The sequence below is a fragment of the Strongylocentrotus purpuratus genome, unplaced genomic scaffold, assembly GCF_000002235.5.
Source record: "Strongylocentrotus purpuratus isolate Spur 01 unplaced genomic scaffold, Spur_5.0 spur5_scaffold_9, whole genome shotgun sequence".
NCBI classification, from domain to species: domain Eukaryota; kingdom Metazoa; phylum Echinodermata; class Echinoidea; order Camarodonta; family Strongylocentrotidae; genus Strongylocentrotus; species Strongylocentrotus purpuratus.
In genome coordinates, this window is record NW_022145615.1 from 30,004,118 (window position 1) to 30,030,199 (window position 26,082).

General features: G+C 36.4%; 2 protein-coding genes across 3 annotated transcripts; one reads left to right on the forward strand and one right to left on the reverse strand.

Moving 5' to 3' along the window:
* Positions 1-4,065: 4,065 nt before the first annotated feature.
* Positions 4,066-11,930, reverse strand: LOC115920710 (protein prenyltransferase alpha subunit repeat-containing protein 1-like). Its single transcript, XM_030977191.1, has 7 exons — positions 11,769-11,930; positions 9,958-10,112; positions 9,418-9,493; positions 8,662-8,766; positions 8,072-8,399; positions 7,105-7,313; positions 4,066-6,420 (listed from the first exon to the last, which is right to left on the reverse strand). Exons 1-7 carry the CDS (start codon positions 11,837-11,839, stop codon positions 5,964-5,966), a joined length of 1,401 nt encoding a protein of 466 aa, XP_030833051.1. The 5' UTR covers positions 11,840-11,930; the 3' UTR covers positions 4,066-5,963.
* Positions 11,931-12,185: 255 nt separating this feature from the next.
* On the forward strand, positions 12,186-22,267 carry LOC756487 (programmed cell death protein 7). 2 transcript variants are annotated; one of them, XM_030977194.1, is made up of 10 exons: positions 12,186-12,258; positions 15,579-16,464; positions 16,854-17,000; positions 17,392-17,481; positions 18,636-18,758; positions 19,394-19,532; positions 20,141-20,256; positions 20,710-20,830; positions 21,519-21,609; positions 22,133-22,267. In XM_030977194.1, the coding sequence occupies exons 2-10, from the start codon at positions 15,592-15,594 to the stop codon at positions 22,263-22,265; spliced, it is 1,833 nt and encodes a 610-aa protein (XP_030833054.1). In that variant the 5' UTR covers positions 12,186-12,258; positions 15,579-15,591; the 3' UTR covers positions 22,266-22,267. The 2 variants fall into 2 exon arrangements, with proteins under 2 accessions (XP_030833054.1, XP_030833056.1); XM_030977196.1 differs by having other exon boundaries at positions 20,144-20,256.
* The last annotated feature ends 3,815 nt before the right edge of the window (positions 22,268-26,082 follow it).

Sequence of the window (26,082 nt, forward strand, 5' to 3'; positions counted from 1 at the left end):
AACGCAAATTTCATTTTGGTTTTATAGTTTCATGCAATAAGTAAGTCAATACAAAAGTATGTTCTGCACAATAAAAACAATGTGTGTCCCTATTGTACAATGTAATGTGTCCCCTCATTTTGTAATAGTTAATTTACCCATTCACATAATGGAACTACCTGCCCGATGAAGCCAGTGGCCTGTGACCCCTGATCGAGCACTCAACACCGTGTGGGAGTCAGTTCGTGGTAAAATTCTTTTATGAGACAAATACAAGTAAACGTTTCCATATGGGGGGGGGAGTAAAAAGAAAATGCTCACTATGCCCGCCCCCCCCCCCCCCCCCCCCCCCCCCACTGAGCGAAATATCAGCAGGCGCGATTTTCAAATTTCCGGCAAAAAAGAAAGAAAAATGTTAGTGCTCATGGAATGGGATGTGACGTGACGGGATGGGATGTGATTATTTTTGTAGGTTCCAAGTTTTCACGTGAATTTTTAATATTCTTATTCCTCTTATGTTTAGTATAACAAAATATTCCTGGACAATGTGAATGAAGTTTCCCTACTAAATACAAATTCAAACCACTTCAATGGCGTAGATTGATAACTTGAAGTGGATTTAACTCCATAAAGAGCGACCTAATATGAATCCTAAAACTGGATTTCCACTATTATGCAGTATTCTTATACATGTGAGTATAGAGAATGATCCGGAATGGGGTTCGATTAATACGTGGAGTAGCGGTTACGTTTGTCGAAGGTCACGTCCAGATTTCCTGTTTTTTCCTTCAACATGTTTCTCTCCAAGGGCATCAATCCCTAGGGGACAGGGGGGACACGTCCCCCACGAGTTTTTCTAGGTGGGACATCATATCAAATGTCCACCCCCCCCCCATGTTTTGTCAGAAAAGAAGAGGGACCACCAGGAACAACGATTTTGTATACGAAATCTCACGAATTGGCAAACAAAATTTAAAAAATTAGTGCCTCTTACATCCCCCCCCCCCCCGCTTATTCACTGGCTAAGTATTTCCTGACGAATTGGGCACTGAAAAAAAAATGTGCTCTCGTTTCATAAAACTTCTCACCAATAACAATTTCCAAAATGTTATGACAAAGTTGTTCTTATAGACACGCAAATGCAATGATTTTAGTAGCTCATAACATTTATAATAATTTGTTTTTGATAACACTAGCTTTAACCGGGGGGGGGGGGGCGGGGGCTGAAACCTCACGTGCTAGCCTCCCCCCCCCCCCCTCCTTTCATAAAACCAAGGAGGTACCAGCACCTCCTTGTTAAAACGGAGCACCCAATATATACACGTATACAGTATCATACCCCAAAAACAAAAACATTACATACTAAACTAAAAGAAAACAGGAAGAAGAAAATGGGAAAGAATGAAACGGAGAAAGAGAGGGAGAGAGAAAGAGATACGAGTGTATGTGTGTGTGTGTGTGTGTATGTGTGTGAGAGAGAGAGAGAGAGGGAGGGAGTGAGAGAAAGGGAGGTAATTCTTAGACAAGAGAGAACTTAAATGAAGTCAGAATAGAGAGAGAGAGAGAGAGAGAGAGAGATAGAGAGAGAGTGAGAGGACAAAAGATAAAGATAATACCATAACATCTAAACTGTCTCTTTCTTGAGTCTATCTTTCTCATCCCATTCTCTTTCTCTCTTCCTTCTTTTTTTACCTCCCTGTTTTCATCTCTCTGTTCGCTTTCTCTTTTCCTTTCTCAATCTTTCCTCCCTTAGCTATTTATTCATCCACATCTCTCTTTATCAGAGGGCAGGGGATGCAAACATTAAGCATAGATATTAATTTTAAATGGGGTATATTATATTAAAAGAGAAAAGTAAATGAGTCCCTTACATCAGTTATGTCTCTGATATCATATAATCTTGTCAAATATTTCATACTTTATTTTGTAGATTGTCAATAATATCAATAATCATAGAGAAGACGTTTCCTGGAAAATTAACAGTACTGAAACATTCACAACATGTATCAATATGCAGCCAGGGTGACATACACTACAAAAACAAACAAAACATTGCACCATATTAAGCGACCAAAAACATAAAGATACAAAAGGAAGTACAATAGTAAGATTACAAGCGCACTCTTTTATAAATACTAACTTGTAATATTTTCAATTTCCATGATTTTCCATTTTAACAATTGAATCTGAACGTGAAGCACGCCAAAGCAGAAAGATGGTATACTTCGACATTACACCATCTATTCATAATCTAATACCATAAATGGGGAAAACCCTGTTCTGAACGTTGATAACGTCACAGTTAAGTTCTACTCAGCCATTGATACTTGGGTATTTAATTTCAATTCAGGAAAGTTTGAACATGTATAAGAGAATTACCATCAATTAGAAACGAATCCAAAATAATTGGAAACAAACCATGGACATAATGTAATTTATATGAGTAGAATTCACAAATGTGACAAAAACTGTTATAAAATGTTAGCTTTATTTCATAATGGTCTTACAGGCAGTATAAGGTTATACTAATCTGAGGTGTACTGTACTGGCAGCAAAGTTGTAGAAGATTTGTGCTACTGCATATTGACATTTTCTCCCAAAGGTACATGTAGCAATCACACACATGTATACATTACAGTGACCATGTTCTCCAAAAGTAAAAAGAATAATGATACATTTTACATAATGATATAATTGTCAACAACACAAATACATGTAAATAAAGATATAATTGCACAAGCCTTCATAACTAATAATACACTGCATAGGAATTTATTATATTAAGTTCTAGGATATGTAATTTTTCTTTTACTTAATATGCTTCTCCTCTGATATAAATTTATTTTATGTAGAATAATATGAATTCTTATAATATGCTGGTAATCCTTCTAATACACTTCCACTATATAATTATAAAATGCATCATTATCGTATCCTATACTTAGGAAGGACCTTATCTATAATAATGTATATTTTGTACTGCTTCAATTTCTATGTTTATTATAGCTTCAAAACATACTTTAAAATATCTTCACTAGTATGCATAAAGATAGGTAACATTTTACTTACATTAACACATATTGTAAAAAGAACAAACGTACATTTGAAATAAGCTCATTAGCACATAGATGATCCATTTCTTCATTTATATGGATTATGGAGCACACAGTGGAAGAAATAGACAAGAGGATATAGCAGACTGCATGTATACAGTTGAATACCATAATGCTGATAAATTCATAATTGTACTGAAATTGGTAACAGGCAAGATCAGTTCCTCGTAATTGTTTGTTTAAAATTACCATAGCAAATACATGTTCATGTATGTACATTTGCCGATTCTTTAGATTACCTGTTCACTTCACCATGTGGCAAAAACACAATGTTTCAAAATTGTCCATGTTTCAGTGCAGCTCTAAATATTCCAATCTTGTAATATTTCAAAGAAAATAGAACACATTTCCAACTTCTAACAAATAAAGCACAGATCAGATGCCAAAAAGGATTCCCTTCCGTGTTCTGTTATTCTTCTTGAATACATGGTATATGGTATGCTGCATGATCCAACATCGAACTGCGAATTTCAATATTTCACCTGACACTGCATGTAAAACACATATTCAAAGTAATATAGAGTATTGGAAATCACTTTTTTTTTTTCTACTTGTACATATACCTGCTTGGGCAGACCGAAAAGAAAAGAAAACAAATTGAATTTTCCTCTGGAGTACTCATATATCTGAGAAATCAAAATTTAAAGAGAAAGTTGAGTTCTGGGAAGAGGTAAAAAATAATTTGTGAGCGTTATCATTGTTATTATGCAAGCGTGGAAGAACATCAGATTAAACATGTTTTTTGAAAGGCATGGCTCTTCAAATGCCTTCATATTCTAAATATGACATGAAACATCGTAAAAATCGGGGGTAGGTTTTTATCGCCATGTGCTCGTGTAGTCCCATATACATCATTCTGTGTACAGTGCTTGTAACTTTGCCAAGATTTGGCCAAATTTCTTATCATTTTGATGATTCCAGAACCTTGCAATACACACGAATACATATATACTAGATGATCAACCTTTTCTGGCAGATTCCACAACATTTCTTTCACAATGCAATCACATGACCAGAACTCAACTTTATCTTTAAGTGTTATTTTTTGTTGTCAACATTTTCCATCACAAAATATGTCATGACTACTTTTCTAAATTTAGAGTATCTATAATACTTGAACCTTGAAGTTATAATCCCTCTCAGCATCTCTTGTAGATGAATGACCTAAAGAATTTGAAAACTAAAACTTGTTATGGGTTCAATGTTAGTCTAGAATCTGGCTTGTTCCTATTTCATATCTCTATTATATTCCCAAATGTAGATAGCGTTATCAACAAACTCGTACGCCCAGCCTAAGAACAACATAAAAATTCTGGTATCACATCATTTTCGGCTTGCGGGAAGTAGGGGGAGATCCTGCAGTGGTGGAGATTATTAAAAATTAAATCAGCCAGATTGTTGACTAGTTTCATGTCAGCGACTGGTGAGAAGATACTACTTGATGCACCTGCATGTGTTTGCATAGAATAGGGCCCACATCAAACTTAAGTGTAACTTGGGTTCCCTTGGGTATTATGATTTTCTTTATTTCATGTTAAATACTCCCTATCCCATAGAATGCCAGATTAAAACAAATTCAGCTTGATTTTATGCATTCTACATGCACACAAATTATTTTCTAGGTAATTAGAACACTTTGAAATCATCAACTTGTCAGTTATCTCCATCATTTCAGTTCAAGTTTTTGTCAAGGACAAATAGTCCAAACAATTACTGTTGTTCAACTGTGGCCATGACCTGTATAAGTATGTGGAGCATGTCAGAATCATGATACATTTAAGTGACAATGGTGAATTTGTATCTGAAAGCTCTCACACACCAACAAAAGAAAATTCTTATAATGCCATATTTTAGTGGTATCATGGATTTGTTTCAAAGCATAATTCAGGGATGCCAGCTAGAATTGATCAGAGGGCCTGAAAATCACTTAGAATAAGCTATTTTGTATTAAAAAAAGCCTATACTATGGTCTGAAAATAACTCACCAGGGCCTGAATTCAGGCTATTGCCTGAAAACTGGCATCCCTGATAATTCATAGAATTCAGAAAATTTCTAATTGAAGTAATGAGATTTTGAAACTACTTTCAATGTAATATTAAATATGAGTAACAAAAATATTGACAAGTTTTAAAAGTAAGGCAATGCTGTTCACACTAATGCCAACTTAGTCATACATGGCAAAATAAGGCAAGACTACTCTTTGCAAAACATGATTTGGAATATAATTATGCAGCCCTGAGCAAAACTTACTAAATGCAGACAACGTTACGTTATTGTGTCAATGATAACTTGCGTATGATTCAAAATAAAAGTATAAAACCCAAGTCAGAGGAAGACAGATGAAGAAAGGGAGGTAAGAGAATATTTGTTTTCTTTTCATCTAAATAATGCATAGAGCAACCACCTATGGGACTATACTCTTCCTGTTGAGTAGTAGTAAATGAGAGAGAGAAGAAAAAAAAGAAAACAAGGGGAGGGGATAGATAAAGTATACATATGCATATATAAAAACTAATAATTTGAAATAGATTGAGAGAGAGAGAGAGAGAGAGAGAGAGAGATGAGATAGAGAGAGAAGAGAGAGTAACCTGGCTACAAACGAAAGAAGTATAATCCCCAATAACAAATTGGGCACAACAGAAGTAAAGATAGTAAAGAATATATACGTTTATCTATACTTAATAATCTAAAGGCAATATAGGCTACTTATTTCAGGCTTTTATTTCTACCATTTACTTCCTAACCTACAATTACACCTTTGGTTATAAATATTCATCATCAGATTAATCTAATATTGACATGTACGCATAAATATAAGAAAATAACAAAGACATAAATCATCAAAAGAAATGGTGAAAAACAATATATATTTAGAATTGCACATGACATAGCCATTTTTTGTGACTGTCTATACACCTCTGTAACTGTGGTCTGTCCACTTTGAAGCACTTCTTGTACAGCAACTCCATGAATAGGTCTTCCTTGTGTAGCAACAGAGCCAGCGCATCCCCAATGTTCTCATCCGCACAGCTGATGGAGCGCTCATACGCGGCATACTCCGCATGATCCACAGGGTCCATCTTGGCGGAGGAGGAGGATGTTGACGTCTTGGGACCAGGAAACGAGCTAGCACTTGAGAAGTCCTTCAGGAGGAGCCATTCCTTCTCCCCTTGCACCAAGGGTTCTGTATCCGATATGTCCTCACACATCTCAACACCGTTAGGGCTCTCGACCCTCTTTACATAGTCCAGGGTGTGTGGTGTTGTATAAGACACCCGGCAACAACCTCTCTGCAGACATTCTCTTCCCAACGTCAAGATAGATCTCCTGTAAAATGGAAAATTAATATGTCAAGTTATACTCATAGTAATAACAAAACAACAACAACAATAATAAATGAATATGCTGTTCTTGTACAGTGCACATCACAGTATGATATAACTTCTCTATAAATGTTTGCTTTCAAAGGACTTTCAATATTGTTGACACAGCTTTTAGCTCCAGCCACCCTAGCGTTCAGTGCATTAGATCCACCTACTACACCTAGGTTGAGTGTGGCAAATGTAGATTAATGTTTTGTCAAAGGATAAAATTGCAGCAGCAGGATTCCAACCCTGTACCTTGTGGTTCACAGTCTGAGGACTTATCCACTAGGCAGCAACGCATCTACATGTAATATTGCTATCCATAATGACAGTGCAAGTTGAAGAGATAAAAATACTTTTTTTTTTTTAAGTATCTCCTTGCCAGTTGGCATATTTTAGGTTTCATGTCGAGGGGTCAGTGACACAAAGACGCAACTCCATTTTGGCCATTTTGAGAAAAAGTGGTTTAAGTGTCACTGAGCACTTGGGCCTTAAGGAGTTAAGTCTATGTTTCACTAGCCATTGACTTCAATGGAGTTTTGGGTGGAGTTAAGTCTTCGTGTTTCCTGGAAAGCCCACATTTTTCTGAATATTTTGATATCAAATACTCGATATGCTCACTGCTTAAACAAAGTGAACCACTGACCTGTGATACCAGATAGCTTCATGACCGGGGAAGTTCTCTATGAGGTTTGAAGTGAAGACCAACTCTTCATGGATGATCCTAAGTACATCTTCATGAGGGTGATGACACGACAAGGACTTGATAAGGAAGTATCTGTAGTTGAACCCACTGTGATCAGATATGTGCTGTTTTACCCAGGATTTGGTGCTTTCAAGTTCCTTTAGTAATACCTGAAGAAGATTATAATATCAATTATCAGAATTAAAATGTATTTCCTGAATGTTTTATTGACAAGCTGCTAGTACAACAGAGGGTAGCTTATAATGTCATCTGTGTATGTTTTGTGATAATAAAATCAAGTCAATCACTAACATACAAAGTCTACTAATACTTCTGATGTTACTTGAACTATTGTGACTCAAAATAGTAAAACATGTAGATGTCAGCATAGCAACATCAGTCTGTCACAAGCTTATGAAGTATTGATCTGTAATTGACAGCTTTCATTCGGGTCTCAGTCTTGGTCTTTGGACCTTCCTTGTGGACTACAATTTGTATTCAATCTTCATGGGAGAGAAAGAATTTCACTACTAGTGAGGATATAACCATTTTGGGGGTCATTGATACACAAAACATGCTATTGATATTAATACTAGGAAATGCAGCAAAATTCTTACATACTTAACACATTTTGAGATGGTTAGTAGCTACTACAGTCAAACCTGCTTCAGTGACCACCTGTATATAAAGACCACCTCTCTACAAAGACCACATGTTTTGTTTCCTTTGAAAATGGTTTCTCATTGGAACATGTACTAAAGGAACCTGTCTACAAAGACCACCTGCCTATAAAGACCCCTTTTCTTGCCTCCCTTGGGTGGTCTTTATAGAGAGGTTTCACTGTACCATCATCATACTGGTAGTATTCTCCCCCATAATCTGCAATCATTTGCCATACTTACAAAAAAGAATACCACAAGTGACTTACCCCTGTATCCAGTCTGGTTATTTCCTTTAGCACCCATATCCTGTGGCTCCAAGCATTGTAATTACTTGGATACCTATCAGCTGCTGCTCTGCAGGCATCCATCTCACGATCCACCACCTGCCGATGTCTCTCCGTCAGCTCAAAGGCATCAGCAGGGTGGGATGCGCTCCCTGCGGGGTGCGCTGGAGTGCCGTTGGAGTGATGCTGATTGTGGAAGGAGTTGCCGTTTGCTTGTTGTGCGGTGGAGTGGTGATGGTGGCTTGGTTGTGTACGTTTGGAAGATGATGTTGATGTTGATGACGGGAACAGCTGTTGTAACAGCCATCTCCTATAAATAAGAGAAAACATAACATTGATTTGGTCTGACCTGCAGAATTTGATTTCTAAACATCATTGTAGCTTTAACTTACTATTTAATATCTAAACAAGTAAACATGAATTCTCATTCATAAAGAATATTCAAAATTTACATTTTCTAGATGTATTTCTTCACAATAACTGTCTATCTTAGAAAGCTCTATTACTCTGGCTTAAAACTTAACTGCCAGGTGTGTTTAATAGAGGTGGCTAAGAATATATCAATACAGTACCTCTGAATGAAAGTTTCTGGGCTCTTTGGATGTTTGGTTTGGATTAATGTTGCCAATTTGAGGTCATCCTCTGCTTTGATATAATGTTTGGTTACCAGTTCCTTCCTATTGCAAAATAAATATACAAAAGGTAAGAGTACATGTAGATCAGTATTCAAATTCCAGACAACAGAAATATTGAATTCACCAGTAATCATATTCTCTAAAATAGGTATGATATCAAAATTACAATTAACTCCTATATATTTATGAAGAAAAATAATCGAAATGTAATATCCTTTTAAGACATAGACGTATTCATACTCCTTAAGGCTTAAATAACAAAGAAGTGGTTTAGATGCAATGGCTCTACACATAGACTCTAGCAATTAATTGTTATGGAACTGGGTGGTCCCAAATTTTGAAACAATCTACATATATAGTACTTGGTACTAGTATATCAGTTCCACTGAAAAAGGCATTAATATTTACTTTAGGGATTAATATAGTAATAGTTTTTGCATTCATTTCTTATTGACATCATACATGATGTAACTGATTCTTTCAGAGCCCAATGTAATCATGGAACCAACTAACTTGCCCTTGAAAACACTTCTAGCTGGCCTACCTTTATCAGACAAAGACAAAAGTTAGTTTTGTATTTTAACCCATTACATACAGGAACCGTGTGGCCCCTGTATTAAAAGCCTATCAGAATAAGAGAATCCAATTGTCAATAGGTTAACAAGAGACGCTAGAAAGAATCTTGAAACTTACCTCAAGTTCCATACTGTGTAACAGTCTGGATTGAGTAAAAGCACTGTGCAGCTGAATTCATGTAAAGATTTCAAATCTGTCATCAAGTGTCAAAGAGAGAGAGAGAGAGAGAGAGAGAGAGAAACACAAATAGAAATTAATGTATTCAAAGGTTACTTCATTACGTACAAAGAGTAAATACATTGTAGGCCAAATCAATCCTAATATAAGACTGGACAAGGAAAGCCGTCTCTAAAAATAGGATAAATGTAACTCCATGTAGTAATTGTAGTTCATCAAAGTCAAGATTTATTTCTGTCAATATGTTCTGCATCACAAAGGCCTACGGTATTCTGAATATCTTATAAAACTATAGACTACGTTTTTTGGTTGGTTTAATTCAGCATCATTACAGTGTATGGAATCAGTCAAATTTGACTATTATCACTACCTATCTTATACATATTTTTTTTAGTATGAACTTTAATTATAACAAACATTTAATTCACCTCTCTCTGTTATCATATTTATTTTTGTGTGTGTGTGTCCCTGTATAAATACCCTTTCCTGCTGCTGTATTCTTTAACAGGTTGTTGTAGACAAAGTTGAATAGGAGTTTAATGCTCCATGTTTGCAGACCAAGTTTATGATTCTCTAGCACCACAGGACTTCTATTCACTACAGGCTCAGGACAGTAGATGAAGTCAAACTCATCACTAGAAAAACAAAAAGAAATAAAACGATCAGGACACAACAAGAAATGTTACAGTTTGCAGCTATAGCAATTAATGAAAATTAACACATCTAAAGAGTCTAGTACATGGTTACATACAATGAATCCATGTAGAGTCTTGGACCTATAATGAGTGCAAAATATATTTATACAAACAAATATTTAATAATTTATGAGTCTGAGAAAAAGGGATAAGCAGGATTGAAAGTACCAACAAAATAAAATTAGGAAGGGGCAAGAGCAAAAATCAGAGAAACAGTCTAATGAAAGAAAGTTTAAGAAAAATCAGAACAAGTATGGGGGAATTTCCCCACCGACGATTTGGTCACCACAGAATATGGGACATCGTCTATATAGTCTTGCTAGTCATAATTACATATTATTCCAGACATTTAAGTGTTGAAATCTCTTGAATGGTGTTAAATGGGTACCCGGTAGGATGCGACCGTCATTGTTGGTCAAACAGCTTGTGAGCGTCAAGTAACGCCCGGCTGGAATGCTCCCCAGGGAGTGGAGATTGTGCACACAGTGTGTGTGGGCAAGCACTGAATCCAATGACCGGGGTAATATTTGAAAAGCGCTTAGAGACATTTGTATTATACAAATATACACTGCCTTGAGAGGTTCTGGTTAAAACTATGCGCAAGAGGTGACTCCAATAGTACTATTTGCTGAGGGGCGCAGCCCCGAAGCAAATGGTACTTTTGGAGTCACCGAGGCCCATAGTTTAACCAGTACCTCGAATAGAAGGCATGGTATATTTGTTTTAATTATTTAATTATTTTTATTATAAAAATAAAAATAAAAAAAACATTTTTGGGACAAACAAATTTAGAACAAAAAAATGTCAATTTTATCTAAAAAGATTTGAAATATTTTGTTTTTAGTAAATTAAGATTTGAAAAAAAAAATTGATTCAATTCAACAAAAAAAAATTCACATTTTTTTTCAACTCCCAAATACCGTAGTAAACCAAAATAGAACTCTCATATAGTACTTTCTAAAAAAAGGTCAAATACTTCTGGTCATGTGACGAGCTCTCAACCAATCAAAAGTCAACAAATTTTTGATGCAGGATATAATTAGCGCTATATCAAAATTAAATATTATCATTGTTATCTTTAAAAGCCTAGCTGCATGTCTCATGTCTTATTTTCATGGAAAAATGGTTGGGAAAATTCAAAAATGTTTGGGAGAATTCACTGTTAAATATTAATAGAGGGTGTCGCACAAGCATGTGCACAGTGATGCCTTCAAAGAAAACCATAACAACCTTCAACAATGTTACTGTGCCACTTAAAGAATAATAGACCTAGATTCAAATTGAATTAGATCTAGATCTAACAAGGTAAGTTAGAGTCGAGAAGGATTTTGTCTTTATAACGCCAATAACGGTTAAACAATAACGTGTCAATTCAAAGTTTCAATTCGCCGAATTACAAATAGTAATCTAATCTGTATGTTTAACACCTTCTGAAAATAAAACAAGTGCAATTTGCTTTAGGATTCCCCCCCCCCCCCCATCCTTCTTAGTGCACTGTCAGTGCAGTGTCATCAATTATTAGTCACCATCCACACATAAAAAAAATAATGAGTTCAAAATCAAAACAAAAGAGAAAGATCAGAGACCAATTCATACATTTTAGGATCTCGTCGAAGAGCGCTGCTTAGGTCCGCCAATATTCTCCTCGGTCGGCTATCATCTCCCATAATTCACATCAGAATAGAGGCAAAAGTCAGGGGAGAATCCTTAGATTAGTAGCACAAAATCAGTCGGCTAGCGCTCTCTCGCTTCTATAATACAGATAATAGTTATCAGACAAAAAAGACAGAAATAGGAGTCTTCGCGTGGCCAATTTGAAATAAGAATGATATTGTTGCATAATTATATTAAGAGAATCAATTTGAAAAAACAAACACTACAAATTTGAATTTTTAAATTATTTTTTTGTAATATATATTTCTTGATAAGATTTTAAACCTAGAAAAGCACACATTTATGCCTTATCAATTTTACAAAATTTGAAGTGATCATGTATTTGATAGATTAGGTTTACCGATATCGCGCGCGCGCATCGCGCGAATATTTAGTCTTCTAATTTTCGGTGCTCCTTGAAAGAGATTGAGAGGTAAGGAAACTCCATCATCTTTTTGACTAAGACTTACGCAAAGGTAGATTAATGTTAGGTCTAAAGCTCGGTACAAAGTGACTGAAATTGCACCATTTAAACTTTTAACAGATTATCAATTAGGCTATATTGACAAACTTGAAAGCAATTTCTGTTAGTCACGATGAGATGTGGGAGATCCGGAGATAAGGTGCGAAGGCCACAGCTGCCTAAGCCTAGGCGGCTACGGACCCGTTAAATAGTCTGGTTATCTATAGGTTGGGGTCGGCGGGCGCGGGGCTTTTAAATTTTAAGTTTAGGCTTTATCGTTAGCTAAGCATTCTAGTTATCCTTTTTGTCAGCAAAACTTAAAGTTTTCTTACACATTGACAGGACATGGCACTGTGAGTAGGGCCTAGTAGGGGAATAAGGAGAATAAGGATTGTCTGCATAGACCCTGTAAATGAGGATCGTCTCCGTAAATGTGGACAAACGCGTCCTAAAATTTAAAAATATGGATTGTCCGCATTTTCGCGGACGATCCTTATTTCCGATGCGCGCTATGGTAATACAAAAAAGGATTCTGCGATGATGCTCCTTGATACATTTCACATTCACTTTGCATAGAATTAGAGAGACTTTCACATAGACCTAGGTCTAGATCTACGATAAATCCTTGGAAAGACGGACAACCCATAAATTAAACTAGACAGTGAACTGGGGATATTTTGTTACGCAAAATCTGTTTTTCGTACTGACAGGACGCGGATCGGGAATGGAACCCTTCACCCGCAGAGCGCGGAATAAAAAAAAAAGGAATTAAAAAAGACTAGAATAAGACCGCCAAACTTCGGACACTTAAGACAAAACGGGGGAAAACATTAAATTCTTGTTTTAATTAGGCCTATTGAAAGATCAAATATATTATTATTGTGCAAATACTGTTTATGTATTTCATGAAAAGAAAATTAGTAAAGGAAATGGAAAACTAGAATTATTTACTTACCCGCTGAACCATCGGGAATGGTACCCTTCACCCGCAGAGCGCGGAATAAAAAAAAAAAGGAATTAAAAAAAACTAGAGTAAGACCGCCAAACTTCGGACACTTAAGACAAAACGGGGGAAAACATTAAATTCTTGTTTTAATTATTGAAAGATCAAATATATTATTATTGTGCAAATACTGTTTATGTATTTCATGAAAAGAAAATTAGTAAAGGAAATGGAAAACTAGAATTATTTACTTACCCGCTGAACCTTTTTTCATGCCAAGCTTCGGACACACTTGCCAAGCTTCGGACGTTCATGTGTAGCGCACGTACAGCGCACGTATAGCGCGCGCGCTAAAATGCGCATTCATCGGAGGTTTGGAAACCGGATCAAAAATCATACGACGGGGGTAAGTTTGACTGCGTTGATTTCATGAAAAAAGTATTATTTTCTCGTTTTGGGTAGATTTATGTTAGCTAGAACTATCAGAAAATTGTTTTTCACAACACTAATATTTTGGTGCTAAAATCTTACGAAAGTGCTATTTTTTCGTAGTCAAAATGACACTCAATATTGCCTGTCCGAAGTTTGGAAGAGCGCCATCTTCTGGTAGGGGAACCTGTATAGTACCCCTAGGTCCGTGGTAACGGCCGCCATTAGAAAATTTTCGCGATAGAGTGAAAAAGTATCTCATAAGCTCCCATAATTTTGATAGAAACCACCTGAAATATGCCAAGGATTTGTTTATAATCGATATATTGGAGGCTCTACACCTTAACTCCCCTGTTAAGGAACTGTAAAAATCTAGGTAACCTGAAATCTGTCTCTGAATTAGATGTTTTTTGTGAGTTTTGCAGACGGCAACCTGCACTAACTTTCTGTACTAACTGTATAGGTTAGTAGTAGTATCAAATGCATGCAAGTTACCCGCCTGAGCTACATGTAGGCTCATATTTTGCGTTCGAGCCGTTGAAGTAAATTTTGTCCGAAGTTTGGCAACGTCAGAAGTTTGGCGGTCTTACTCTATTCCTTTAGGACCCGATTTGTCAGCGTTCTTGGATCTTGGATTCATTTCCTCCTAAATTAGAGTAAAGGAGGGGGTAATCGACCATCTCCAGTTTTCGGACGATCCATTGGATGCATGGTAAAATCCCTTTAAAATACATCGCATAATAGCATAGGTAATCGGCAGTTCCTCTACCCGAATCTGAAAAATCGAGTATCTAACATGTGTCTGTAAGAAATATGGGTACCATATGAAATGAGCTTTATTTGAAGTATTTTTCAGATTTAGAGCCCGATTTTGTGCGAGTCGCAAGCTCAAAATTATCTCATCGCATGTATTAAATCAATGCAGGCGGACACCGCAACACACACACGATATCTCTGTCTAATTCAGATTCCAATTTCCGATCAACGCAGAGCTAGTTTTCGACCTGGCGAGCACCGTGGAGCTCCGGCGTGGGATACCTACTCCGCCCGCCAGTGCTATAGATCAGCGCAGAAACACGCGCTTGCGCTTCCTATTGACTTTGTACATGCGGTCAAAAACTGGCTTGCTATGCCGATAACTGCCTCCGAAACAGTGAAAATTGAAATGAATATTGTCATGGCAATTCGTGATTTTTTTTCTGGGATTTTTTCGTTGTTTTAATAACAATAATATTTGCTTCATGATTTAAACAAGAAATGATAATAAATAGGAAGTAAAGAGTCCCCAAAAATAGGATTTTTTCTTAAGTGGTCAAAAAAACCCTCCTTTACTCTACTCCGAAGAAGAGTTTTGACTGGAGGCGTTTACGAGGATATCCTCGTTTATGCGGACGATCCTCATTCTCAAACCAGCGCCCCTACTAGTGGAAGAAGAAATACACCTCTTAATTAATTTGACTTTAGAGTTTAGATATCTAGATCTACCACGAGTTCCAGTTCAACATGTCTACTAAACTAAAGTTAACTTAAATGTTGTCTTTTTATAGTCTTACTCTTTAATAATAGTCTAACTTCTAGTAATAGTCTACAGACCAACTTCCTTAGATTTTTCTATAGTTTAGTCTTTACTATAAATAATTTTACTAGTTTCAGACATGAGCCCAGTTTTAGTTTTCCTTAGTTTTACTTTTACTTAAAAAAAGTTTAAGGAAATGAATCAATTAGGCCAGCCAGGCAATGATTCAATGCCAATGTCATGGCATTGTCACTTGTCAGTGTCTAGACAGAAATAATTGTGTGGTGGTCTATGAGGTATTCTGTAATAAAACTTGCTTTTGTCAACCTTCCCAAATATTTAGTACACATATGGTGACACTTGCTGCACATTATCAATTCTGTATCTATATTGTATTTTCAGGAAGTCAAGGAACATGAGCTCATCACCATGGGGGGCTCCCCCTCCCGCTAAGGATCAAAGGCAACCATTTTTTCCATCTGGGCAGAGCAGACCCCCCTTTCCACCATATATGAATCAAGGAGCACCATCAAATCAGTGTCAGAACCAATCTTCAAATGCCCCATCTTACACCCACTTCCCACCAGCACCTTCTGCATCTATGGCTCCTCCAAATGCTGGAGTTGGGCATGGTTTCCACCCCCCACCCCAGCCTCCTCGGTTTCCATCTGTGCCTCCTCCGCTGCCACATGGTAATCAGTTCGGGGGGAGTGGTCAAACACCCCGCATGACACTACCCCCTCCTCCATTTCCCGTTCCACCTCAACAGCAGCAACATCCTGGGAGTGATGGTGGATATCAGCCAGTCAGTAACATGATGTTCAATCCCTCGCTTCCTCAAACTGCTCTTCAGCCTCCAAATGAATGGTCAACGAACTCGTCCCTGGCAGGTCAAGGGCATGGTCAGTGGAACCACAGAAGAATGGAGAACAACTATCAGCTCCAGAATATGAATAATAGTACCCAGAACAAATTTACACCGTACCCGCAGCAAGCCAGCAGAAGACACATACATGGAGACTCCAACTCAGGACAGACCAGGCTCCAACCCTATCAGTCATTTAGGAGCAAGCAAGCAGAGGGGAGTCACCATAATTCTTTTCCAGGGAAAACTAAAATGGCACCAGGAGGGGATGGACTCCGTATTGCTGACTTGAAGCAGAGTATGACGACAGAGGTTGACCAGCCAGAGAAAGCAGAGAGTGAAGATCAGAAGTGGGTCAATCAGTGGTCAAAATCCCTCAAAAGAGGAGATGTGTCCAAAGAAGCAACAAAACCAATATTAAAGGTATGGGAGCTTCCCAATAAAATAATGTTCAATGTACATATTCATGAACTAAAAAGTTAACCAAGGCAGTTTTTCATAAAAATGACATTCAAAGATAATACTAACTTTCACCTCTTCAAAATTTATCTGAGAAGAATGTATCCACACAAAAAAATTGATGGTCATGCTACCTGTTTTCAACATTTCTTTTCACAATTACTTAAAGGGTACATAATTGAAAGTAGAATAAATGTTGATATAGGATGGAATCTATTTTTCCAATTTTCTAATTGGAAATTTGCCCTGAAATAGCAATGTTGACATTTGCAATGTTGCTTATATATTTAGAATGTTATCATTACCATTTCAGCATCATATCAATATTCCCTTCTCTTTGCATACCCTTTTAGATATCTGAAGCTAGAATATTGCTGTTCAATTTCTTGCATTTATTGGATCAACTGAAAAAGAAGAGAGAAGAGGCATCAGATTCCTTGATGAAGGAAACAGATGAAAGCAAATGGTCTTATCTCTGCAAAGAAATGGACAAGCAAGCGGTAAGCTAGATTTAATGAAGATATTGTGATCGTTTCTATTACTGGGTAAATTATAGTACAGTTAACTCTGCATCAGTTTGAAGCTGTTGATCGCAAAAGATAGTTTAACTTACGCAAAATTTGACTAAGGTAGGAAGTATACATGTACATAACACACGTCTTGCATATTTTGGACCAAAAATTGATTTGAATGAAGGGTTAACTGTCGGATTGTTTTACTTAATCTTTCATGGAGATTCAAATAGTGATCTGCAAATGGGCAGTGTAATTTAGGAATTGACCCATGCCAATTTCTGTCGAATGTATCACATTCTGATTAAATCCATTGAGAAAGGAATTGATATTTGATGTACTAGCTGTCATGTGTCATCAATCATTTTATCTCCCTCAGGAAGACTTGTCAAAGCTAGAGTCAAGAATAAGCCAACCAGAGTTTATCGAGGGACTCAAGAGCCAAATAGAAAAGAAAAGAAGAAAGAGGGTAAGTGCAAGAGGAGTTTCAACATAATTATGATATCACCAAAAGATGTGATAACATATATGACCGTATATTCTAATGTCAAGTTACATGGGGTATCTTATTACTATCTTCATTTAATCAATCTGTTGCTTTGAGATCATATTTTGTTATTAATTGAAATTTGTTATAAACATGAATTTACATAAAGGATATTAAATTGAAATTTCAATGGATAATGGCTCTCTATCACCACCAGAGTAAAATGGAGCTATAGGTTTATACAGACAGTATACATGTTGCAGTTGCAAACAAAATTGTTTCATTTAGAGCCTGTCGCTTTTAATACAGTCAAACGTGCTTTATAGTAACCACCTGTATAAACAGACCACATTTTGTTTGTCTACCTTGAAAAGCGATTTATATTTACACAGTTATCAGAAGAAACCTGTACATGAAAACAATTTTTGTGTCTCTCTTATGTGGTCTTTGTATACAGGTTTCACTGTACTTAAATATCTTCATTTTATGGAATGTGGAAGATAATGGATCTTTCTGGGTTGTCATTATGAGTAGTTTAAAGGGAAAGTCCACCCCCAAAATAAGTTTGTTTCGATAGAGGCAGAATAATAAGAAAATCAGGTGAGTGAAAGTTTGAGCAAATTCTGAATGAAAATAAGAAAGTTATGAATTATTGAAGTTGTGATCAATCAAATACAAATTGGCAACTCTGTGACCTATTATACGAGCTCTCCTTCATTTGCTTTGTGCATAATATTCCATAAAATCATGTTTTCTTCGTTATTGATGACGGAATATATATTTGTTCCTTGCAGGGGGAGTATAGAAACATATTTGCAATTATTATATTTAGGGTGCATGTATGGTTGAAATTTTTCTCGAGGGAAAATGAAAATTTTAGAATTTTTTAGTACTGAGCAAATGGAAGTTGAGCTCGCATGATACGTCATAGAGTTGCCAATTTGTGTTTGATTGATCACAACTTCAATAATTCATAACTTTCTTATTTTCATTCAGAATTTGCTCAAACTTTCACTCACCTGATTTTCTTATTATTCTGCCTCTATCGAAACAAACTTATTTTGGGGGTGGACTTTCCCTTTAAACAATATATTAGTTGTGGACATTTCAGTGCACCTTGTTTATTAATTTATCAGGAAAGATACAAGAGGCATCGTCTAGGAGAATGGGAGATGGGAGAAGAGGCACTAAGAAAGCGGAATGACAAAATAGACGCTTCAATGGCTGCAGCGCTCCACGCCAAACAAGAAAAGGAACAAGTAAGCATTGTCTTGAGTGTAGATTCTTGACGTTTAAATCAAATCTCAAATTCTGTATTTATGTGTTGTGGTCCAGTGGATAATTCTCTGGACAGTGAACCACATGGTATGAGGTTCAAACCTGTACCGCAGCAGTAATGTCCTTTTACAAGACATTATTCTACAACACTTGACCCAGGTGAAGGTAATGGGAACCTGGCAGGAATTCATTCCTTAAAATTCTGGAGTGCTGTATAAATGGCAGCCTTGCTAAAGTGGCAATGTGCCAAACATGAGTGTTAGGCCTAAACAAAAAAAGATGTTGTATTTTCCTTTGCGACCGACCCCAAAATCTTGAAATCTACAGTCGGTTTTTTAAAAAAGTTTTGTTTTTGTTTACAGTTTTTTACCCCAAAAAATATTAAAGCATTTAAAACTGATAAATATCAGCCCAGAGAGGGAGAAGAAAAAAAAAAATTAAAAAAGAAAAGATTTCCGACCGACCGACCTATGTTTTGGGACCTAAAGGGCAATACAACATCTTTTTTTTTTAAAGGCCTTATATACAAGAATCTACTATTTTTTATTAGTGTTATATAGGATTCTGTCATTAAGATGAAGAATGTCAAATTCAACTACTTTTCTTTTTTACCCAGGAAGAGGTACTGCAAAAAGAAGTTGACCAGGTCCTGTCTGAGGTTCATAAAAAGAAACAGGATGCCAACAAGACGATGGAACTATTCAGAGCTCTCCGTAAACTGAGACAACTCCGAAAAGAGTCTGCTGAGAAAGGAGGTTCGTCTTTTGTCATCTTCTTGACAAGTGATCATATTGAGCTCATGTGTACTGTATTTTGTTTGATTGTAAACATGTTCTTACATCTTTTTTTATTAGCTGACCATGATTTTATGTTACATTAATCTTATCCAAAATGTTTGAATCAGGGTTATGATATTCTCCTTCATATGAAAAAAGTGGTCACTTTTGTAGTATGTCACTGTTCCTGTATTCTTCATGCACATTTAATTGGAAAATTATTTTAAAAATCATTATGCAGTCGAAAATGCAATTCCCATGTCTTGTTGTATGTAAAGATGTGTTTGATGGGTCTGTAATATTTAACCAGTAAAGAAGTAAAGTCATGACTGATTTATGTTACATCATTTTTACATGTAAATGGAAATACATCTTTTATAATGTTTCTTATGTCGAATTTTGGCTATAATGTACTTTTATGATCATGTATAAAGGGTTCCGAGTCTAAACTGAATAGTCCTTGCTAAAACAGTAACCATTTGTAGTTCAGCCTCTGGCTGTAAAGAACATTCACATCTTCCAACATTGAGACAATATTATCATCACTTTAATATTCACGATTGCCTTCTCTCATATTTTAACTGTAGTAGGGTACAAAGCTCCAAGAGTATTAGACGAGAGGTTCAACAAGAAGATGTCTGTCTTGGAAGAAATGATGAATAAACAGAAACTTCTCTACATTGAAGAAGAGAAAGCACTTCAGGTAAATCAGAAATAAATAACTTGCAAATTAGGCTGTGTATATGGAGTTGGCTGCTACATGAAGCAGTAGTCTTTTCTCTTTGTACTAATCTTTCAATCAGGAATAAGAATTGAATATATACATGTATATATATTTGTAATATTGAATGTATAGTCTTTATGAACACTTTAAATGTGTATTTATATTTTTATACGTTTGTGTGCATTCGTCCTTTTGTAATGTGCTGGGTAGACTTTTTCAGCTACATCTCACTGCCAAAATTTGGTTGCTTGAGCATTTGACATCCTAGTGTTTTTTCCCCCCTCTTTTTTCTTGCAGAGAGGGGAAGGGGGGGGGGGGGGTGGAGGGCAGATTGGTTAAACAACAGCCACTGTAAGAAAGAAAAAGGGCTGGTAAACTGTGTAGAAGCGTCAGTCTTCAGTTTAATCCAACATTCATTGATTTCTTTTATAGGTGATGTTAGAAGAAGAACACGAGGAGACAAGAGAGAAAGCAAGACAGAAGAAAGAACTGAAGGAACGACAGAAGGCAGAGAGAGCATGGGAAGAACAATTAGAGTTACTCTTTGGAAAAAGTAAGATGCTAGAGAAATCTAAACTAGTGCTGGGGGTGTTTCACAAAGACTAAGATCGACTTTAAGTTTGATTTAACTATGGCAGGCCTTTCATGCCACTGTTTGCTCTCACCATTAGCTGGCATTGGTCTCTCAAAGAACGTACAAACCATGGTCACAAATCTACAGAATTTACATTTTTGGACAATTGATTATTGAAGGAAAATATATTATCTAAAGATCATAATGGTGAGAGCAAACAGTTGCATGAACGGCCTGCCATAGTTAAGTCCAACTTAAAGTCAACCTTAGTCTTTATGAAACACCCTCTGGATATAATCGTAGTCATTCAATCTAGTTTAGTACATAGTATCAAATGTCAATCCTGTTTTCAATTGTATGTTGTCTGTGAGGTGGTCTGCTATGTGCTCAGGAAATATTTTTGTGAAGCTTATTTTGTCAACGATAAAGTGTCGGGGCTTGATTTGTAGGGTATATTTAGGGTCTTCGCCAGGTGATATGCTGGGTCCAGGGTTCAAGTGTGATAGAAGATTATCAATTGAAATTTGACTGCAGAGCATATTTGTTGCGAGAAAACCATTCTCAAGCAACACTTGTAACATTTGAAATAGTTATTAAATAAATGATGTAAGCAAATAATAACATTCTAGTGAAATAATCTACTGTTCTAATTTTTTTTCTTTTTCAGCAGAAGAGTTGGAACTGGGACATCCATTATTCATGTTCCGACAGTTTCACCAGCAGGCTAGTCACGATCTTCAATCTCTCACTAATATAAGGTTAGTATTTTTATCAGCGAATGCATGACAAGCTAACCGACTAAAGAAACTGAACATGATGATATCATTTTGTTGATTGATGGAGAGTGAAAAGCTACTTGAACGTAGGCCTAAATGTTGTTATACAGATCACATGTGTCATTATAGTTGTGTAATGAGAAATTACTCTTTCATAGATAATCTTTTTCTTCTGTGCTTTACTTTTCAACACCCTTCAAAAGAAGTCAAACGTGTATGGTAGGTTGTATGTTCATCATGCAGAGGGCATCATGGATTAAAAAGATACACATTTGTCATGTAGTTGTGTAATGGGAAATTACTCTCTCTCTTAGATAATCTTGTTTTCCTATCCAGTTTACTCCTTACATTATACTTGATCAACTATTGGGTTTTAGTAATCTTTCATGTTTGATAATCATTTAAGTATTTTGGGTAAATTCTGTGTTTTTGGGGGTCATGATTGCATTATTTTGGAATATACACTGATATTTATATTTTTTTCTCTTTCTGTATCATGATGCAGATGCCAGTGGGATATGTTTGTTGTTCCAGAATCAGATCGAGCTGGATCTAGTATTCCAGTGTCATGGGTCATGCCCTCTGACCCCTTGAATCACATCTGGGCAACAGCGATGGTGGATTCCTCTGGCACCTGACAATAAGAGATAATGTCAAAGGTCATCTCCGTAACTTAACAATCACATAACTGGGGCAACAGGCGAGTCGGCTCAGTCGGTAAAGCGTCCATCTCTCGAACCAAAGATCCCGGGTTCGACTCCTACCCAGGGGGATGACTGAAGCCTGCGTTGTGTGTTAACGTGCCCCTTCCCTCGTTCATAGACGCAGGTTATGTTAAGTGGAAAATACTCCATCCCTCGGATAGGACGTTAAATGGAAGCCCCGTGTAGAGAAGAGTCACTACCTTTGCACGTTAAGAACCCACTGCACTATTCGTATAAGAGTAGGGGGAAGACCCCGGTGTAGTGGTCCACCTGCTCACACCCCCAGTATAGTTCGATAAAACTCTGTAAAGAGGTCTGTACTCAATAAGGAAGAAGAAGAAGATGGGCGATGGTAGATTCCGCAGAAATCTGACAGGAGACAGTGTAGAAGGTCCTGCCCCCTGACCTAGCAACCATATGTGGGGAAGAGCTGAGTTCATGACCTGAGCCCTCTGACTTGGCAATAACTTCCTTGCAACTGCAGTGGTAAATTCTCACACGACAGCTTGAGATTAGCTAAACAGATAACCATGTGCTTATATGGAGAGATAGTTGTAGACGTACCTGGCAAGATCCAATGTCAAAGGTTTGGGTGTGTGACCTCTCAAGTTACCTCTAGGTAACAGGAATAGAACCCTGAGCTCCTAATAGCAAATGGCAGTACTGAAGATCATGCTATGTGAACCAATATATCATATACATGTATTTGTGATAGCGATGTGTTTCAAATAGGGCTGCGACGAGAAGTCGAATGCTCGAGTACCCGCACGGTTGACAACTACTTGAGTACGATTTCTCGTACTCAAATATTCGGCCACAAAAAAAAAAAAAAAAAAATAAAAATCCCAGGCCAACGCTTACCCGTGCCAGGGAGAGCGGCGGCCGCTGGCATGGTACCGTCCGTAAAAATGTTTCCCAACTCAAGCACTGTCAAACTCACCACTCAGAAACTGGGACCAAATGTCTGGATTTCTGTTTGGACTCTGAGGAAAATGGATTATTCTGCCATCTTTGGTTTTTAAAACAGCATTGTTTACTGTTATTATTATTATTAAATCGGCGCCTTCAACTGCAACTCGAAGTAAAATTGCATGCGTTTTCGGCGATGGACTTGGGATACTGCTCTAGTGGTATGGTGGTGGCAAAAAAATCCAAAATTTTTTAAATCCAAACAAAATCCAAAAATGTCAAAAAAATTATAAAAAAACATGGCGTCCGAATATTCAAGTATTCGCTTGTAAGCCTGGGAGTGTACTCGGGTACCTCATTACACTGTTGTGCACAGCCTTAGTTTCAAATTGTCACCTTTGAACTCTGACCAAAACAATGAGGAGATTGAATATTCATCAAAGAATATTGCATGACAAACATGAGATAATTGCATGTAGGTCAAATCCATGAAAATTGTCCAAAAGAAGGTAAATATACAGGGGTTATATCGAGGGATATGGGATCTTTTTTATTGTGATGAGGGCAAAATCACTTGAGTTTTTTATTCTTTTATTTTTATTTTGGCCCTTGATAAAGCTAGTGCTGTTATTTATCGGTAAAAGCAGTTAAAGTAAACGAGGGTGAGACATGCAGTTTGTAGATAATATTTTCATTAATAAAAGCTGGAAATGGTGGAACAAATTCTTATTGTGTGTTGCATGCTATTATTTTGTACGTGTCCTTCAAGTCAACCATCATGAATAATGGTTGAAAACTAATTATCACATTGGTCAAGATGTTTAATTTTAGATACTCTGAACTCTTCTTAAAATAGGGTTGTTGTTTGACCATTGCATTATAAACCAGTTTGTAATTAATTAATTAATTAATTAAAGTCCGAACATGATCAGAAACTGTAATTTGAGAATTTCACATCAATATGTATACTTCTTAATCATGACAGCATGTGTATGTATGTGCCAATGGTGAATTTGTATCATCATGGAGAAGTACTTCATTTAAAGAGAAGGAAAACATGATGAAACAGAGTACAGCTCCATCACTATCACGATGGTTGTTCTGAAATGCAGAGAGGGACTCTTTATTGGTTTCAAAACTATTTCATTATTCAATGCAGGTGTCATTTTGGGGATGAGCTAATTTGCTACAAACTGGTCTGTTATGGGTCATTCCTTGTGGTTGCTTATGGCTTTAGATTTAGATCAAGCCAATTTTACGAAACATACTAATTTTTCACTGACTAAATATGCGATGTGTCCAGGAATAGACTGAAAAAAGCAGAGAGTAAAAGAGAGAGAGAGAGAGAGAGTGTGAAATGAAGACGAGTAAAAAAAAATTTAAAAAAGGATGAAGAGAAGACAAGACAAAATGTGATCTGTATTGAGAGAGAAAGATAAAAGTAGAAAATGGAATACAGAAGAATCATGTGAACATGAATAATAATTGAACAATTGTTGGAGACGGACCTTCAGATTCAATTCTAAGGATGAATAACTTGATACAAACTTCTCTTTGATTGCTTCATGTAGTATCATTTTATTTCTCATATTTACCTGTCTATACATATAATTTACAGAACCTTAAGTCATATTTACAAAGTAATGAAATAGTATGGAAAATTATACAGAAATCAAGTTAAAACTAAGCAACATTCTGCAATAAACAAAAGAATTTCAATATACAAAGTATACAATTGTACAAGACGAAGCATAAAATAAAATAAAATTTACACAATAAATAAATATGGACCTCTGGAAAACTGATCTTCTCAAACCAAGAGAGTACACTGTCTGCACTAGATAATGCTGACCAACCTAGTAATGCGTTTAAATGTAATGCATACTCCTTAGTAGTAAAGATTGACAACCTAAACGCTGGTTTGGGTCACCTGTAAAAAAGCTGTCACGTTTCCATTGAATATCCAGATTGTAGAGTAGACCTTTGGACAATTCACTCAATAAGAGTGCAAGTCTGTATATTTTGCGATGCGAATGAAGTATGAAATTGCCCTCTGTTATTCATTAATTTACATTTGAGATCTACCATTTATGATAAGCTGGCCAATTGCCCTTTAAAAAAAAAATTCATATAAGACATTTCAAAACTGTTGGTCGCAAATCTTCCGCATAAACATCAACTGCCTAGTAGTAGCATTTAACCATCAAAGGAACTTGCATATATATGCATGAATTTTGATGTTAAAGGAAACCTCACCCCAAAGAATAAGTGTAGGTATTCTGAAAAATGAGATGTATTCCAAACCTTTGATGTACAAAATTCCTTACGAAAATATACAGGAGATATATAAATGAAGATGTTCTCTTTCATACACTTTGGTGGGGAATCTTGTAGATTAATGGGCAAAAATATAATAAATCTCCCAGAGATTAATTAAAGTTATTTCTTGGGGTGATGTTTCCCTTTAAGGAAGAAACTCTTTATCTTTTAAGCTTGAATGCATAAAATTTAGTAATAGTTGATGACTACATCACAACAACATTGCTTCCGTCTAACACACAGGGATCGTTAAAGTCATAAAATAAAACAAAACTAAACCAGATACAGTTGAATAAAAACAAGGATGAGTTTCATAACGCATCTATTACAACACTCGTATCAGTCTCTAATTTAAAAGATTATTCACGCACAACCAGTTGAAAGTAAATACTTATCTTTCATTTTTTATACAAATCCACGCTTTCACTCCGGCAATCGTTTATTAGTTTGAAACAGTGCATTATTACAATTTGAGGCAAGTTCCGCATCATTAGCCAGGCTCAAATTGAATGACAAATGTGCT